Source organism: Poromitra crassiceps, assembly GCF_964638095.1.
Source record: "Poromitra crassiceps genome assembly, chromosome: 1".
NCBI lineage: Eukaryota > Metazoa > Chordata > Actinopteri > Beryciformes > Melamphaidae > Poromitra > Poromitra crassiceps.
Window position 1 is genome coordinate 68,921,788 of NC_139623.1, and position 17,904 is coordinate 68,939,691.

At 43.2% G+C, this 17,904-nt stretch overlaps 1 protein-coding gene across 1 annotated transcript in view; it reads right to left on the reverse strand.

Annotated features, from left to right (window-relative positions):
* The window catches only part of pds5b (PDS5 cohesin associated factor B), a 179,585-nt gene that overhangs the window by 126,026 nt on the left and 35,655 nt on the right, over positions 1–17,904 (reverse strand). The window contains exons 2-5 of the mRNA XM_083641614.1: positions 13,468–13,594; positions 11,760–11,963; positions 10,986–11,072; positions 968–1,065 (exon numbers count right to left, since the gene is read on the reverse strand). Of these exons, the coding sequence (XP_083497740.1) occupies positions 968–1,065; positions 10,986–11,072; positions 11,760–11,963; positions 13,468–13,575 (497 nt within the window). The 5' untranslated portion in view covers positions 13,576–13,594. The remainder of the gene's footprint in view (positions 1–967; positions 1,066–10,985; positions 11,073–11,759; positions 11,964–13,467; positions 13,595–17,904) is intronic.

Consider the following 17,904-nt stretch of genomic DNA (forward strand, 5'->3'; position numbering starts at 1 on the left):
AAGCGCGTGCCATATCAGTTCAATACGGAACACGTCTTTTTGTTTACAAATACGGGACGATTCCGTATTTTAAGGGACGGTTGGCAACCCTACCCTACCCACATGCTCACAGCAGACATTTAGCATGGGAAGCAGAGCCCTTTAACACACACACACACACACACACACACATAATGTTGTTCCAATGGCAAAGTGCCAAATCATGTGCTGCAGAATCCAGCCCTCAAGGTTGTGTTCAGCAGAGTGAAAGGGAGTGTAGTGGGGAAAGGGGGGGGGGGGGGTGTAGTGGGGAAAAAGGAGAGGGGGAGGGGCCATCAGACAAAAACAAATGGATCGCTACAGCACTGTTCTCACTCATTACCATTGTACAATGTAACATGCTGATCACTTGGCTGCAGTTCTGAGTATAAAAGCATCGGCCCCAGCGTGGAGTCCACATGTGACTCGCGGGGATCCGCCTCGTGGAGCCTCACTCGACTATAATGAGACCTTTAGAGAGGGCTACAGGGGATCAAACTAGTGTGGTCACGGTTTTCGGTACTTCGGTACTTAGTCGGTACTACATTGTTTTCGGTACTTCGGTACCTGTTTTTGCATGGTACCGAGGGTATCGATTTCTTTTTATTCAATAAACAATACTTGAGGGCTACATGCCACTGGTGTTGCACTGTCTGCACTCACTGCCATACAGAGTTGAATGTAAGAAGTAAGCAGAAGCACATTGTTTTGTTTTTAAGTTGAAGGCTACATGCCATTTGTTCATTGGAAATGGTTGCATACTTTAATAAAGGAGAATATGTTGAAGAAATATCAGTCTGTTTTTTTTTACCGAGTACCGTGGAAATTCACTAGCACCGCTACAGACTACTGAATTATTGGTACCGTGACATCACTAGATCAAACCCATTACACACACACACACACACACACAGAGGGAGAGGGATGGGCTTTGTTAAAAGGGACTTACTTGATGACCTGGAAGAGCGTTCTGTAAAGCTGAGTGAAAATCTCATTGCTGTCCTCAAGCTCAAAGCAAATATTGTAGGACTTCACCCAGGCAATGTTCTGAACAGAAAGAGAGAGAGAGGAGGTTAGTGCCAAAGCTACATTATTAACACTGCTGGTGCGTTTATGTTCTGAACAGAAAGAGAGAGAGGAGGTTAGTGCCAAAGCTACATTATTAACACTGCTGGTGTGTTTATGTTCTGAACAGAAAGAGGAGAGAGAGGAGGTTAGTGCCAAAGCTACATTATCAACACTGCTGGTGTGTTTATGTTCTGAACAGAAAGAGGAGAGAGAGGAGGTTAGTGCCAAAGCTACATTATCAACACTGCTGGTGTGTTTATGTTCTGAACAGAAAGAGGAGAGAGAGGAGGTTAGTGCCAAAGCTACATTATCAACACTGCTGGTGTGTTTATGTTCTGAACAGAAAGAGGAGAGAGAGGAGGTTAGTGCCAAAGCTACATTATCAACACTGCTGGTGTGTTTATGTTCTGAACAGAAAGAGGAGAGAGAGGTTAGTGCCAAAGCTACATTATCAACACTGCTGGTGTGTTTATGTTCTGAACAGAAAGAGGAGAGGAGGTTACTGCCAAAGCTACATTATTAACACTGCTGGTGCGTTTATGTTCTGAACAGAAAGAGGAGAGAGAGGAGGTTAGTGCCAAAGCTGCATTATCAACACTGCTGGTGTGTTTATGTTCTGAACAGAAAGAGGAGAGAGAGGAGGTTAGTGCCAAAGCTACATTATCAACACTGCTGGTGTGTTTATGTTCTGAACAGAAAGAGGAGAGAGAGGTTAGTGCCAAAGCTACATTATCAACACTGCTGGTGTGTTTATGTTCTGAACAGAAAGAGGAGAGAGAGGAGGTTAGTGCCAAAGCTACATTATCAACACTGCTGGTGTGTTTATGTTCTGAACAAAAAGAGGAGAGAGAGGAGGTTAGTGCCAAAGCTACATTATCAACACTGCTGGTGCGTTTATGTTCTGAACAGAAAGAGGAGAGAGAGGAGGTTAGTGCCAAAGCTACATTATCAACACTGCTGGTGTGTTTATGTTCTGAACAGAAAGAGGAGAGAGAGGAGGTTAGTGCCAAAGCTACATTATCAACACTGCTGGTGCGTTTATGTTCTGAACAGAAAGAGGAGTTAGTGCCAAAGCTACATTATCAACACTGCTGGTGCGTTTATGTTCTGAACAGAAAGAGGAGAGAGAGGAGGTTAGTGCCAAAGCTACATTATCAACACTGCTGGTGCGTCTAGGGAGGGAGGCAGGTGAAAACAGGAGAGAGGAGGTAGGGCTGTTCGATTTTGCCTAAAACTAAAATTTAAGATTTTTTCTCTCAAAACTCGATTTTCGATTTCTTTATACTTCTCTAAACATTTGCTGCCCTGCAGAGCTCTTTTTTTCATAAGTGACAATTTACGCTTTTACTCTGAAGGCAGAACAACCCACCTTCCTGTTTTAGCTTGCCGCTGCTATGCCTAACTTCTCTATCCTAGTCCGAGCAGATGCCCTCCTAGCTGTGATTTCCTCATGTCCATTGATTATCAGGAAAACACACTATGCCTACTATAGCCTTTACAAACAAATAAATACCTTAATTAATTAATTAATTATGTAGTCTATAGCATTACTAATTTCTTTAATTTGGTTGCTCTTCTCACCATCTCGTCCGGGGTGAAGCGCTTGTAACAAGGGCTGCTGTTGTAAAGTTTGCAGTCACACTTGTAGGCTACTCCCGTGCTGTCTCTGTGTAATCTGAGATATTGCATCTCGCCATCGGGTCAGAAACGAGTGGCATCTTCCTCCCCGCTCTCATTATCATCATCACCACCTTCATCGGAGCTAGCCCCCGGACAGCCCGACTGCGAGGTGGAGCCGCTGTCAGAGTCGCGTACCAGCTAATTTCAGATTATTTCACCACTCCATTAGCTGCTGATGATGAGGGAGAGGTGCTGTCCAATTGCTGTCTGGTTGCGCCTCTAACAGGAATTGAATTTAAAAGACGAGCAATGTCTTCATTACGCAAATTCATGGTTACTTTATCAGTCACCTGTCACTGGATTTCACAGCCTGCCAAAACTAACACATGACAAACACTCGCTTTTTCTCCGTTTCTTTTTTTGACTCTGAGGAAGACACTTTAGCCATTTCTTAACATGCAGTGGAATCCGTATTATAACCCGCTCCTAGCCGGTTGGCCTGCATGTTAAACAACAATTAGCCAGCCTACGCGCACTCCCGCGAGTCCGTATCTTATTCACCTCGCTCACCGGTGTAAGATCCGGATTAGCGCAAAAGGAGGTGCAGTTAAACAGTGGCAGGTCATTATCCGCATAGTGGCTCTTCGTGACTCACTTCACTTCACTTCACGTTCACTAGTTTTTCCGCCCCCTGTATGTTGAGTGTTGGTGAAAAAGAAAAATATAGCAGACGTTTTCGTTAGTGTAGAGCGCCGTTTAAAAGCCACACAAGCAGCATCAGTCCCGCCGGCCAGCGCTGGACCCGCTGTGAGGAAACACACAGGAGGAAACTGAAATGTCATAACAGACATCCCTTGCTAGGCCAGTCGTTTTTTTATCGAGATCATGCAACAAGTAGCCTACTTCAGCGAAGCAAGACGGCAGGAAAGAACCAGAAGCGTGCCTGCCCCCGTCAAAAGCGAAAGCGACCCGACGTAGGCTGTCAATTTAGCGGAGGGAAAAAGCCTTTTTACCTACTTGGGCGAATCAATCAATCAATCAATCAATCAATCAATGGCTCGCGCTTGGTTCGTATGATGAGAAGATGAATCAAAATGCTTACCACAAATAAAGCCACATGGGAGCCGAGAACCAGTGCAGGAGAGCTGCCGCGCAGGTGCCAGGTGTGGATTGGGAGAGATTAAGGTGCCTACTAGCCTATTGCTGGGGATTCAAGTTGTGCGCTGTCGCACTTATTACTTTTAGCTAACGCTACGTTGTTTTTTCATCAAGGCAATGTCCAGAAGATATGGGTTCATGAGTTTCTGCAAATGCAGATAGATAGGCTACAGTAGGAGCATGCATGCATGTTGTCTGTTTCAATAACGAAAGCGTCCTTTACCGAGAACGACGTGCCGACCAATTAAATATTCTTGCTGCGAAATCGGCCTCTTAACACATTCACTGCCAGACGTTTTTTTTTTACTGTAGTTAGCTTCTGCCAGAGGGTTTTTTTGAGGATTCTGGCTCATCTTTCAAGACCCGAGGATTCTTTTCTGCTAAGATTTTGTGAACACACAATATCTCAAAAGAACTAATAGAATGTGTGCTTTCTCTGTCTAAAAGAGTTAGTTTGTAGAGTTAGTAGTTATGTAAGCATTAGCAGTTGAATACAGCATGGTTTCAGCGTCAGAAAAATTATTCAGAGATAAACGGCTTTTTGTGAAATTCGATAGAACAGTCACTTTAACCATTCATTTTTGGCATCAGTAAGAGTCAGACATCTAAACAATAGTTTTGAACAGTAATTTCCTCCATAACAGCAGGAAACCCCCCTCTGCTTCCAACTCCTCCCTCCGTGTGTGTTCTCCTCCTGCCTCCCTGGCTCTCCAGCGGGCGTGTCACAACGAAGTTGCTGCTGCCTGGCTGCTGCCTGTTTGCGCGGTGCCGCTGTTTGAGGAAGTCTGGGTGGACTCGCTCGTTTCGTGGAGTTTTGGTTGAGAGCTTTGATGCGATTCTGGTCATATTTATGCTGCGTGTTTCAAAGTGTGCATCCAATCTATTCTTGGAACCCCCCACCGTTGCCACCGCTGTGCATCAGCGCGAAAGTGAAGGCGTTTTCGCCATCAATTTTACAGTATGAGAACGGCTTCCTCGCGCTTTTCCCTCCAGTTTTGGGTCGCCTCTTCCTACTGTGGAGAGACATGTCGACACTCAGTGGGTCGGTAAAATAGATTATACACATTCAATACCTCCAATTCTGGTGTAGGAGACGTAAAAGGGTTAGATCAACGTCCCACCGTCAAAAAAAAAAAATCGATTCTGAAAACGTGTTAACACGTCGTTGGCAGTCAACAGCTGGATTCTGAAAACGTGTTAACACGTCCTTGGCAGTGAACGTGTTAATGACAACACTGGAATAAATAAGATCGACTACGACTATAGAGGCTATAAAGAATGGACTATAGAGAAATAAATGGATTCAAAACGTTTATTTAGGAAACATAGGCTATCAAACTTTTGTGGGGAGAAATACATTTAAAACTAGTCAGATATGACTAGTTGCCACTTGTAAAATAAATCACCCACAGTGATTGACGACGGTGCGACCACTATTTTGACTGCCTCATAGCTAAAGCTGTGTCCTATCACATTTCTTGTTTTTGATACATGCTACCGCGCCGTTACCGTTACCGCGCCGTTACCGCGCCCCCCCCCCCCCCCCCCGCCCACTGGCAGAAAAAACGGCTCATATCCAGTTGTTTCTTAACAAAGACCCCTCATGTTTAGAAAGGCAAAACCTGAAAATATCCTGTTCTCTGTAGCCAGACATGATCCAGAGTTCATGTTTAAAAGGCACTTTTGCGTGTCGAAGCGTTAGTCTGCTTGCTGCACCTATTAAATTGCCTAAACTTTGACCGTGTGCTCCACATTACTTTTTTCAGATGTTGACTCAGTCCCTCTTCTGAAAGGCACATACGAAAGGCATCGGTCTGGTGTGGATCGTCAGCTGAGGCACGGTTTCTACTCGCTTCTTTTATTTTCCTTTTTCTAAAACACGCCAGAGGGAAATCCATACATCCATACATGGACATGATGACAGCTGGTCAAGCTGTTGCTATGCAGAGAACATGCTCATCAATAATTTTAGTGGACGAAGGTGTATAGGAGAGGGAGGGAGAGGGAGAGAGACAGAGGCACGGGGAGACGGGTTGCCAGGCCGTTTCGGATTAGTCCGCCCGGCGGCAGATTTTGAAGAGGTTTAACGTTATACAAACTGCTCAAACTAGTCTAAAATAACAAACCAATAACAAAACTCCACAATACAACCCTGACTAACTTTATAAACAGAATTTTAAATCCTACAGTAGCCTATTATAACTTAAAGGCCCAATCCGTCAATACTCACTATTACTGAAGCCGGCGGCCGTTAGTGTAACTGCAGGCAGCATGTGAACGAGCTGACGCGCGGGCACCATACTCGCACGCGCACAAGCAGTTGCCTGGCAACAGCAGAGCTGTTCGTTGCTTTGTAACGTTAACTCATAAAAGTCACTTGAAAACGGCAACCTGGACAATTTATCGGTCAGATCAGCCTCGAGATGCCCAGGAAGGATTCTGGATGAATTAGGGGACGTTATTGTGGCATGTTTGGTCGTGTTTTGGCTTGCGTTGGCTGCGGGCAAGTCGATACTCATGTTAGCACAAGCCAGGAAATAGCCTGCTCCCCCTGTATGTACGGTACCGTGTAATGCCTGGAGTTGACCAAACTGATAACAGTAACGTTAGGCATATTTACGACTGTTAAATTCATTATCCACACAAGACGGTAACGTTATTAGTGGGGCTGGTGGTAATTTCTATAAATGTAAATTAATATTAGTTAGCCGCGATTAGCATCAAGCTAACGTTACTAGTATGTGCAGTCCCACTGCAGCCAACTGCAGTCAGAGCCTGCTGGCTGCGGGAAGTGGATACTCATGTTAGCACAAGCCAGGAAATAGCCTGCTCCCCCTGTATGTACAGTACCGTGTAATGCCTGGAGAGTGCCTGTTAGATTCATTATCAACACAAGACAGTAACATCATTAGTGGGGCTGGTGGTAATTTCTATAAATATAGCTAAATCTATTAGTTAGCCGCGTATAGCATCAAGCTAACGTTATGGTTATAGGCAGACTCACAACCGCAGCTAACTACAGTCAAACAATAATGTTCCATGACCATAAGCATAACGGTAGTAACGTTAGGTTTGCATTACTTCACACTAGGGATTAGGGCTGCACGATATTGGAAAAAACTGACATTGCGATATTCCCCGCCCCTGCGATATATATTGCGATATGAAAAAATACAGATTTTCACCAGATTACCAGAATAGCTCTATTTTAAAGAAAAGAATACTTCTAGAATGATTGGGATGATTTTGTAGAGGAGTCCATCTAATTTTGGAGGGGAAATTAGGTATTTTAATGTTTCTCAACCACTGGGCTGTCGCCTATACTGTAGGCCTCAGAGCGTCATCTATCAGGGTGCATACAAATTTTGACCAATGGATTTCCATGACTTAGGCTACATACATGAAAAAGTGAGTGAGTTATGACATTCTACTTTAAAATGTCACTAGCCTACACTTCACTTAGTGTAATGCAGCCTTTAAAACCAGGGAAAGACAACATGTATGCTGTATCACCATATTACCATATCCAACATCTAAGACCATATAGTCTCATATCACAATATTGATATACAATTGATATATTGCCCACCCCTAATATTGAGTGCCAGAATCTACCTCCCAATGATGCTATTTGCAGAAAAACATTAGATTTCATTGATTATAATCACTGCTTTCAACTTCTTTCGTTCTTCTAACGTTTCAATAAATCAACAATGAAACACCCCTGCCACTTTACACACTTGGTCTGACCCCCCGGAAACCCCCTCCAGAAACGACCAAGTGGTACACTCCGCATCTGCGGAGTTCCGGTTTTTGAGCGCAAGGCTGGCAGTACAGAGAGACGAGGATTCACATGCAGCCGACCGGTGACAAACAATTCATTCGTGAAAAGTAATAAATATACATTTAATTGCCCAGATATGTCTCTTCTCTTTTTATTTTCACTGACATGTTTTGTGTAAATAAGTCGCTATGTATGATTAACTCTACCGTTCTAACTTCTCAGTAATCACTTTAGCCTTCGTGTCATAAGTTGCGGTCTTGCTTTTTGGTGTTTCAAGAGTAAATATCTCCACTCCACGGACATGTTGGGTTACAGCAGCCAGCCTGCTGTATGCGAGTGCGCTGCAAACTGTGGACAAGTCCGCCTCCGCAATCACATCGTTTACAGACGGGCTACTGTCAGCAACGCAACATAAGCAAAAGATAATTCAATTTAGGTCTCTGTGCATGTTTGTTGTGTTGAAGCTAAGCACTAAATGAGTGAGTACAGTAGCGGGGCGTCTCTCTCCTTTGAGAGAGCCTGCATTTCACTCAGTAGGCTACCCCTAAAGTGAGAGTTTATCAAGCAACATGACGAGTTAATTTGCTTTTGACATCGCACGTCCTGCGATGTGACTATCGCGCATGCGCACATTGCGATGACGATGTGTAAACGATATATCGTGCAGCCCTACTAGGGATGCACCGATTGCCATTTTCTTGGCCGATTCCGATTTCCGATTTTTGAATAGTCTGACTTGCCGATACCGATTTTTGCCGATTCCGATTTTTTTTTCTAAAAACAACAATTGACAGCTTACACAAACGTTTTTGTAACTTTGTTTGAAAATTAAGATTCATAGAACAATTCTTACATCTAATGGGGATCCAAATAAACAAATAAACAATTCTTATCATTTGCATGAAGTAGGACCATCTCACTCAAACACATCTCAAAATAAAAGTGTTCCAGGTTAGGCTACTGGACAGAGCTTTTTTGTGCAAATACAATGAATACAAAAATTTAATTAAATCCAATAGCCTATATCCCACAGCTATCATGCATTTACTTTTCCAAAAGAAAACAGGTGCAACAGAACATCAAAATGATCCATGGACAAGGAGTTTATAGACTGGCTCCAGACCAGTCCTCTTGAGTAGAGGGGAAATGAGTTTGAGTTACAGTAACGATCTTCAGTCTGAATATCAGGCGGAGTTTACACACAGTCCGAAGTTTGGTATGCGTATTTTTATCTGCCATCCGAAAAAATATCGTCACGCACAGAAATCCTTGCACACTTGTGAGTCCGATGCATTTTTATTATTATGTCCGTCGTTCTCATGTCGTTCTATTTGCAATACGAAACAAATAGTCTCTCCTGTATCAACGTTACAACATGACTTGACAGGCTGAGGCAGCAGCGCTGATGTGGAATGGAAAAGCAGGTCGGGGAATGGTTATACTGGACACAATGCTCGCGTTCACCTCGCCAAGCCGGCTGTGCGCTGTGGCCGGGTGCAGCAGCACTGCTTCCCGGGGAGAGAGAGCAGAGAGAGGGGGGCCAGTGAGGTGAAGCGAGCCGCTCAGACTGGACTCCAGCCGAGCGGGACTCGACCGCATCTCTGTCTCCACGGCTTATTTTCGACTTGCATGTGTGACAAACTGCGAGATTTGTCTACTTCACTGACGGTGAAAAAAATCCACAACGAGGAAGGTATGCTGGCGTGTGTGGTGTGGTGGCTGGGTGCCTATCTCGATACTTTGGGTTGCGCGCACGTCATGTGAAAATCGGCTCACAGAATCGGCTATTTAGAGTGACCGGCGCAGATCACCGATCGAGGCCGATCACGTGAAAATCGGCCATTTCCGGTCACGTGCCGATCGGTCGGTCCATCCCTACTTCACACAAGACGGTAATGTTAGCAGAGTTTCTGACCAGGTGGTCAGATACTTGTACTACGGAGTGACAGTAAAAATCTTGAATCTTGAAAATCCATTAGCAAGCAGCTAACGTTATCTGGTCAAAACCACATTACAGTAGCTACAAGCAGCAAGTTTCTTTCATGAACCGAAAATACAGTCCTGACTCTAGTTTCCCCCCGATGTCAGTCACATTGCTGCTGTCTGGCCAGACGGGCTTCATTAGATAAATATTTATTTATTTAGTCTGGACTTTTTCTGGAGTCTGTGTTGTTGTTTCCTTTAGCTAGCAGCTAGCGACGAACGTAATGTTAAAAGCTACTTCAGCCATTTCCTGTTAGCGTCTAGGACAAGAGACAAGCTCGTGAACGCGCGAGACGTTACATCCTCTAGCTGTGGCGGGAAATGCTATCCCCTTCGAAACTGCGGTTTTTCCATGTATCTTCTGAACGGCTGGTCGGAGAGAAACGCCCCTGGTCGCCATTTTTAAGTTACGTCAAGGCGCATTCACTCATTGCCAATAAAAAACACTTTGTGCACATTTATTTCTCGCCAGAACCGACGGAATGGGCCTTTAAGCCTACCATTTTAGTACTTATAACCCAGTTTATCTGGCAACAAGAAAGGAATGTGAGGCTGCAGGCAGCCTGCAATCACAGAGAGCGGTGTACTTTCACATTCTCACTCTTCCTTTAAGAGCTTAAAAACTACATTTATCGTTCAAATTTCACAATCATCTTTACACAGAATGAAAGCCAAGGCTTTATTTTACTAGAATCAGGTCAAACACGAAAACGGTCAAAGTAAACATTTCGTCATAAAATCGCGTTTCAAGAGAAACACATTAGCGCGACATCCGACTCATTTCGATGGAGCGGGTCACAAATAGGATTATATACACACTAGGGCTGTCAAAATTGGCCCAAAATCATATTTGAATATTCCCTCTAAACAAAACATATTCGTACAAATATATTCGAATACAAAAAATAAATAAAAAGATTGTGCATCATGGCAAGGCAAACTAATACAACCAGAGAGCAAATTATACTACTTGGTATATTTATTTGAATATAAACTTTTTTTTTTTTCAACATAGTTTTCTTCCACCATATTTATTTAGTCAGTACTAATACAGTAGTAGCCTACACTTGTGTAATGTTTTTAAATAACCAGGCAAACGATGTATGTGTTTATGTTGCCCTCTTGGCCAGGTTTGTTAAATGTAAATGTAAAAAAAAAAACGAATATTAATTTTCATATTCGAATATTATTTTAATTTTTATATTTGAATATATAATTGAATATAGAATTTTCTCCTAATAGCCCTAATACACACAAACCAAAACCAGGCTAACTGAGTAACCAATTAAGGATGAAATAATCTGTGGATGTAAACACAACCAGTAAGATGGCAAACACACAGAAACACACGCACCTCAAGCAGGTAGAAGTATCTGTTGAACTGAGCGCTTTTGGTGTCCTCCAGTCCTTTAAGCTGTCTGGTGATGAACATGAAGATGTCCTGGAGATGAGACAGGGAACAGTGACCATCACTACAGTCACTGGCAACGCAACAAAGCACCAAACAGTGGGTGAAAAATCAAAACGGGTCCCTTCAGTTGAAAGGAACAGGATTCATCTTCAGAGTTTAGAAACCATCCCATAACTCGGTGTTTCCCACATACTTGACTTGGGCGGGCCCAGGTATGTGTAATCTTTTTCATTTGAGGTGCAATGTCTAAGATTTAGTTAGGATTTAAGTTTAGTGAATGAAGCACACCTGAATGTGTGACAGGTGCATCGGAGGAAGATGCAACTTGAATCAAGTATCAAGATACTTGATGAAGGTCTGATGACCAAAATGTCTACTCACAGTATTAGAATTTCTCCATGCAGAAGGCAAGACAGTGTGCAGGTGTTTCTTTATTGTTTTCAAGTTAGAATTTAAGTTTAAAACATTCAAAAATGAACAAAAAAATAGGGTCTTGAGAAACAACGGTTTCAACATTATGTCAAAGATGTCGATATAATATATGGGCAGCAACACTGTATATAGCAGAGATATCTACTTTACAGTAATACCGCTGCTACCTCAAGAGGCACTAGGTGAAATAATGAATGTGGACATTTACCAGCTGCTCTGGACTGCTGACCAAATAAGTAGTTTTACCTGCCATAATGAAGTGATGGTAACAAGGTCATGGAGTACCTTGAGTTTATCCGGCGAGGTGTAAGGCGCCTCGGGGGCGTAGATCCTGAAGATGTCTGCCAGGCAGCAGGCCACCAGCAGACGCACGTCTTTGTCTGGGTGTTTGAGGAAGAAGTCTGAAGCCAGGTGCAGGGCCAGGTTCAGATACAGCTCCTTCTCCTCCTCAGAGTCCTGGTCCATGTCCATGAAGGTCTTCACCACCATCTGCAACAGAGAGAGAGGGGGCGGGGGGGTGGAATGGAGAGAGCGCCTGTCAATAGAGCTGTGCATCTTCACTGATCTCACAATTCAATACGATTCGATTATACAAGTCTACGATTCGATTCGATTCGATTATACGATGCATCTTAAATCGATGCATCACTTTTTCCGCAATACATGATTTATTTTTTCTCACTTTCTTTTTTCTCACTGTGTGGCTACTTTTAAAATAAAAGTGCATTTGGAATTGCCTTGTATTATGATCCAAAATTAAAATAAACAACTGCATGTACTTACATTCTATTTTATTTGATTATTAAAAAAAAAAAAAAAAAAATTTAAATAATCGATTTTTGATATTTGTTAATCGATTCAGAATCGTCCTATTAAGCATCGCGATGCATCTCTGAATCGATTATTTTCGGCAGCTCTACCTGTCAAGCACAGCTGTGGTTGGGAGAATAGCAGAATGGGAAAAAAGCTTGAAAATGGCATTCGAGAGGTCACAGTGACTTTGACCTTTGATAACCAAAATGGAATCAGTTCATCCTTGCGTCCAAGTCGATGTTTGAGCCAAATCAGAAGAAATTCTATCAAGCCCTTGTTGAGATATTGCGTTAACGAACTTGGGAATGGCGTTCGTGAGGTCACAGTGACCTTGAACTTTGACCACAATGTAATCAGTTCATCCTTGAGGCCAAGTTAATGTTTGAGGTAAATTTGATTAAATTCCGTCAAGGCATTCCTGAGATATGGCCTTAACAAGCTTGAAAATGGTGTTCGAGAGGTCACAGTGACCTTGACCTTTGACCACCAAAATCGAATCAGTTCATCCTTGAGTCCAAGTGGATGTTTAAGGCAAATTTGATGAAATTCCGTCAAGGCTTTCCTCAGATATCACGTTTAACAAGCTTGAAAATGGCGTTTGAGAGGTCACATTGACCTTGACCTTTGACCCCCAAAATCTAATCAGATCATCCTTGGGCCTAATGGATGTTTAAGGCAAATTTGATGAAATTCCGTCAAGGCGTTCATCAGATATCGCGATAACGAACATCGGACGGACGGACGAACATATGTACGGACGGACGGACAACCCGGATCCATAATGCCTCCGGCCTGGCTATCGCCGGCGGCGGAGGCATAAAAAGCATTTGAAAGATTAGGAAGGTCTCTTGATTAGGTAAATAATTAGGCTTCATTCATTTGGTAATTACTCCCAGGCTTTAATTGATTTAGAGATGTTATTGCTGGGATATTACTGAGGGTAAGAGCTTTAGTGCAGTTACAAAGAAACAGAAGACAATAGTGACTGTCCAAATATTTGAGTACTGTAAGTAATTGAGTAATTTGAATACTTAGTCTTGGGTAGAAGAATAGTTATCATGACTCCAGCAACATGACGACATGGTATCGACCCACCCCTAATCTCTACATCTGTGAGCAAGGTAATGACAGCCGTGCTGTGGCAGAACAGCCGTGCTGTGGCAGAACGGACGGCACTGACCTTGAGCCTGCGAACCATCTCCTCTTTGGAGATCTTGTCTGAGATCTCCTTGACCCCCGGAGGGTAGGTCACCTTCCCATCTGCGGCTCGAGCTTTAGGGTGAGCCATCCTCTCAGCTCTTCAGTGCCTGAGGAGAGAAAGACAGAGCTTTAGAGTGAGCCATCCTCTCAGCTCTTTATGGCCCATTTCCACCGCAGGTAGTAGCGCGATCCCGCTCCGCTCGACAAATGGTCTCATTCCACCACTAAAAACTATCCCAGCCTGGGTTGTATTGGGGTCGAGTCGTGCTACTTTTAGTACCTGCCTCGTCATGGTGCTATTCTGTGAACCCGGGTTCATACGGTGACGTGAAAACATTGTTGACGACTGATTGGTCAGGCAGAATCGTGTTTACTCTGTCTACTGACTGTCAATGCAGTGCAATGCTGGCGGCTGCATACCAGTTTAGTGGGCTTACCGTCTCTTCTGTTATGTATATTTCCATCAGTCTTTTGTGTTGCTGCCTTCGCCTCCGGTGAAATAAAATCGTGGCGGGTGTTCAATTGTCTGAGAGAGAAAAAATTCTGCTGCTCTGGAAGCTCTGTAGCTGAGTGCAGGCTGCAGCGCTCCGCTAGGCCGCAGCGGGTGTTTGGTGAAGCCGCGGTCTTGCCTGGTGAGAGGCCGCGGGGTACAGGCTTCACTCTGTTGCGCCTCTCCCGTCCCCGCACAGCGCAGCGCATGCCTGTGAGTTTGACTAACTACAAAGTGATATCCATTCTCCTGGCCGATTGTCACATTTGCCCATGTACACTGTAGGTCATTTAGAGGCACCAGTATTTCATAAACAGTTTAAAAGTTCTGTGGATGGATTTAATTGTAACGGTATGTTATAGCCTACTTCGGCTATAAGCGAAGGACAGATATGCGGTCGCTATGACGACCAGCTGTGGGCGGGGGTGGGTGGGGGCAGTTGATCCGCGGTGGAAGCAAAACGTCCATCGGGCCGAAATTAGAGCAGAGTGGTGACGAGCTGTGCAGGGCAGTAAAATGTGGTGGAAATGAGCCATTAGTGCCTGAGGAGAGAGAAACAGAGTAGGAACATTGGTAATACACTCAAAATCAGGAGGTCAAGAGAAAGGGCGACTAAAAATCTCTCTGCAGAATGGTTTAAAGTAGAATTTAGCGGAGGGGGGATTCAACCTGGAGCCTATTTTCATGTTTCTTTATGTATAATAACTAGGGCTGGGTCGGTTTGAAAATTTTAAAACCGGTTCGATATTGCCGTCTAAACCGGATCGAACCGGTATACCGATTTTTTTTGTAATAAAAAAAAAAAAAAAAAAATTAAGCAGGGCTCCCGAGTGTGGCCCATAACTGTCTGTAGTGCAACTTCAGTCCACCTGATAGCGATAATACACCTCTAAGCTGGTATTGTCAACCAGCAATGATACTGAATAAAAAGAAGCAGGACACCTGTGTAACAAACACACCCTGTATTTATTTCTCATAACTATTCAGCTCAACTTTTCTTCTAAACATCAAAATAATAAATGAAATAAGACTTCTGCCTATAGTGCAACTTGAGAAAAGGCTAATAAAAACACAAGCAGTGCAATCAGAATGGATTGGCTTACAACTGAGCTGCCTTATAAACTTCAAAACTCACAAATTCACACAATATAGGGCCTAGGCATGGGTCGGTTTGAACATTTTGAAACCGGTTCGATATTCCCCAAAAAAACTTATCAAAGCGGCTGCAGTTGGTGGCGATAATGCACCCCTAAGCTGGTATGCTGCCAAACAGCACGAACACTGAATACAAATAAGCAGAACCTTTTAACTGTAACAACACACTGTTTTTATTTCTCATAACTATTCAGCTTAACTTTTCTTCAAACATCAACATAATAAACAAAATAAGACTTTTGCCTACTAGTGCAACTTGAGAAGAGGCTAATACGAACAATAGTGCAATAAGAATGGACTGGCAAAAAAAAAAATAAAAAAAAAAATAGGTTTTTTCGGTTTGCACGTGATCAAACCGGTTTGGGCTCGTATACCGAACCGAACCGGTAAAACCGGAAATCGACCCATGCCTAATAATAACTAATGGCTCATTTCCACCACATATAACAGCACAGTACAGCTCTACTCGACCTGGTCTTACTCGTCTCTACTTGATATAGACTCTGTTTCCATAGCAAGTTTACTCGCCTCCGCCCACACCTGGTCGTCATAGCGACCGCATATCTGCCCTCCGCCCATAGCCAAAGTAGGCTATAATAGGGATGTAGGTACTACCGGTACTACCCCCGAACCGCGGTACTATTGCTGTAGAACAGGTTCTATACTAAGATTTAAAAAGACCCGGTACTTTTCCGACCGCTGCTATGACTGATAATGGTCAATATGAGCCTGTCTCTTTAAGAAATGCGCTGGAGTGAGTGACGTCATATCCACATGTCAAGCGGTGAGGAAAAGAGTTTGAGGAAAAAAAGCAGCTGAGCACTGAGCAGACCCGCGCACATTAAAAGCAAACTAGCAAAGTAGGCTATGGCTAAACACAAAGCCTCTCCCAGCCCAGTTAGTAGCAGCAGCCAGCCGATCTACTATGAATCACCTCATTCAATGGAAAGGAATTGCTTCAAAATGTCCCCATTCGATGGGGTGGAGTAGATCGGGTGCAGCAGCTGTGCCCTTTCACAGTTTACATCTAACGTTATGTAGGCTACTTTCACGCATACTTCAGTCAGGGTTATCGACAGTCCATATTATTGCCTCTGCACGTTTCCCGACGCTACAGTGAGAAAATGCGCTCGTTAACTAACGTTACAGCGGACTCCGCTGTACTAACGTTACAGCGGACTCCGCTGTACTAACGTTTACAGCGGACTCCGCAGTAACGTTAGTTAACGAGCGCTCACTGTAGCGTCGGGAAACGTGCAGAGGCAATAATATGGACTGTCGATAACCCTGACTGAAGTATGCGTGAAAGTAGCCTACATAACGTTAGATGTAAACTGTGAGTAATACTGCCTGAATGCCCCACCCATGACAAGAAGTGCTAAACTGGAAGTTGAGATTACTGAGTATAAACAATTTAGAGACATCAGCCCTGCAGAGGATCCCCTGGCATGGTGGAAGCAACACCAGACAGACCTGCCCATCTTAGCTCAGTTTGCTAGACAATATCTCTGTATTCCAGCATCAAGCTGTGCATCTGAACGTGTTTTCAGTACTTCTGGGAATATCTGCAGTCCAACAAGATCTAGACTGACCGAGGAACATGTTGACACCCTCGTTTTCTTGGCTAGGAACCTGAAGAAGACATTGGGATGGGAGGGACTGAGTGAGTAAACTGAGAGTCAGCCAAACAGTGAGTCTGTCTACCACCCATAGGAGAACTAGGGTTTAGACTGAGTAGGCTGGGGGACAGAATGGGAATATGAAGCCAGTTATGCTGCTTGTTGAAGAAAAAAAGATTTGAGTTTCTGCTGCTATAGTGTTTTATTATATTATTATTTATTTTATTTATTTTATTTATTTTATTTATTTTATTTATTTTATTTATTTTACTTATTCCCATTTCCCACTGTTCAAAAGATTTGTGTTATGTTACTGAGTGTGTACTTATTTGACAAGTAAAAGTTAGACAGAATTTAAATGCCACCAATTATTTATTTATTGTTGTTATTGGTGTTTCTCTGAGTTTTTGCTGCTATAGGCTAGTGTTTTATGGTCATTTTATTTTCACTGGCATTACTTTATTTTACTTACCGGTATTCTCACTGCTCAAAAGGTTTGTTTTGTTCAGCATTTAAATGCCACACCAATGTATTGGTGTAATTGTTCCCAAACTCTTAAAATAAAGCCAAATCTTGACATTGGACAGTTTCACTTTTTTTTTACAAAAAGTATCGAAAAGTATCGAAAAGTATCGAAATACAAATTGGTACCGGCACCGAAACAGAAATTTAGTACCGCTACAACCCTAGGCTATAACGTATAACGTTAAAAATTAAATCCATACACAGAACTTTTAAACTGATTATGAAATACTGGTGCCTCTAAATTAGGGATGTTCATTTTGAAAAATTTCCATAATCGAAAATCGGGGAAAATTAACGATCAATTATCGATTATCGATCATATTAACACGTTCACTGCCGTTGACGAGATATCTCGTCAACGGTTGACTGCCGTTGACGAGATATCTCGTCTTAAAAAAAAGGATTTTTTTTTTTGACGGTGGGACGTCGATCAACCCCTTTTACATCTCATATTAAAATATGGGAGGTATTGAATGTGTATAATCTATTTTACCGACCCACTAAGTGGCGACAGTGCTCTCCAGACGAGAGAAAGCCAAGCAAAAACAGCCGCGTGAGGAAGCCATTCTCATGAAAATGGATTGGCGAAAACGCTTTCGCTTTCGCGCAGGGAGCTGGCGGTGGGGGA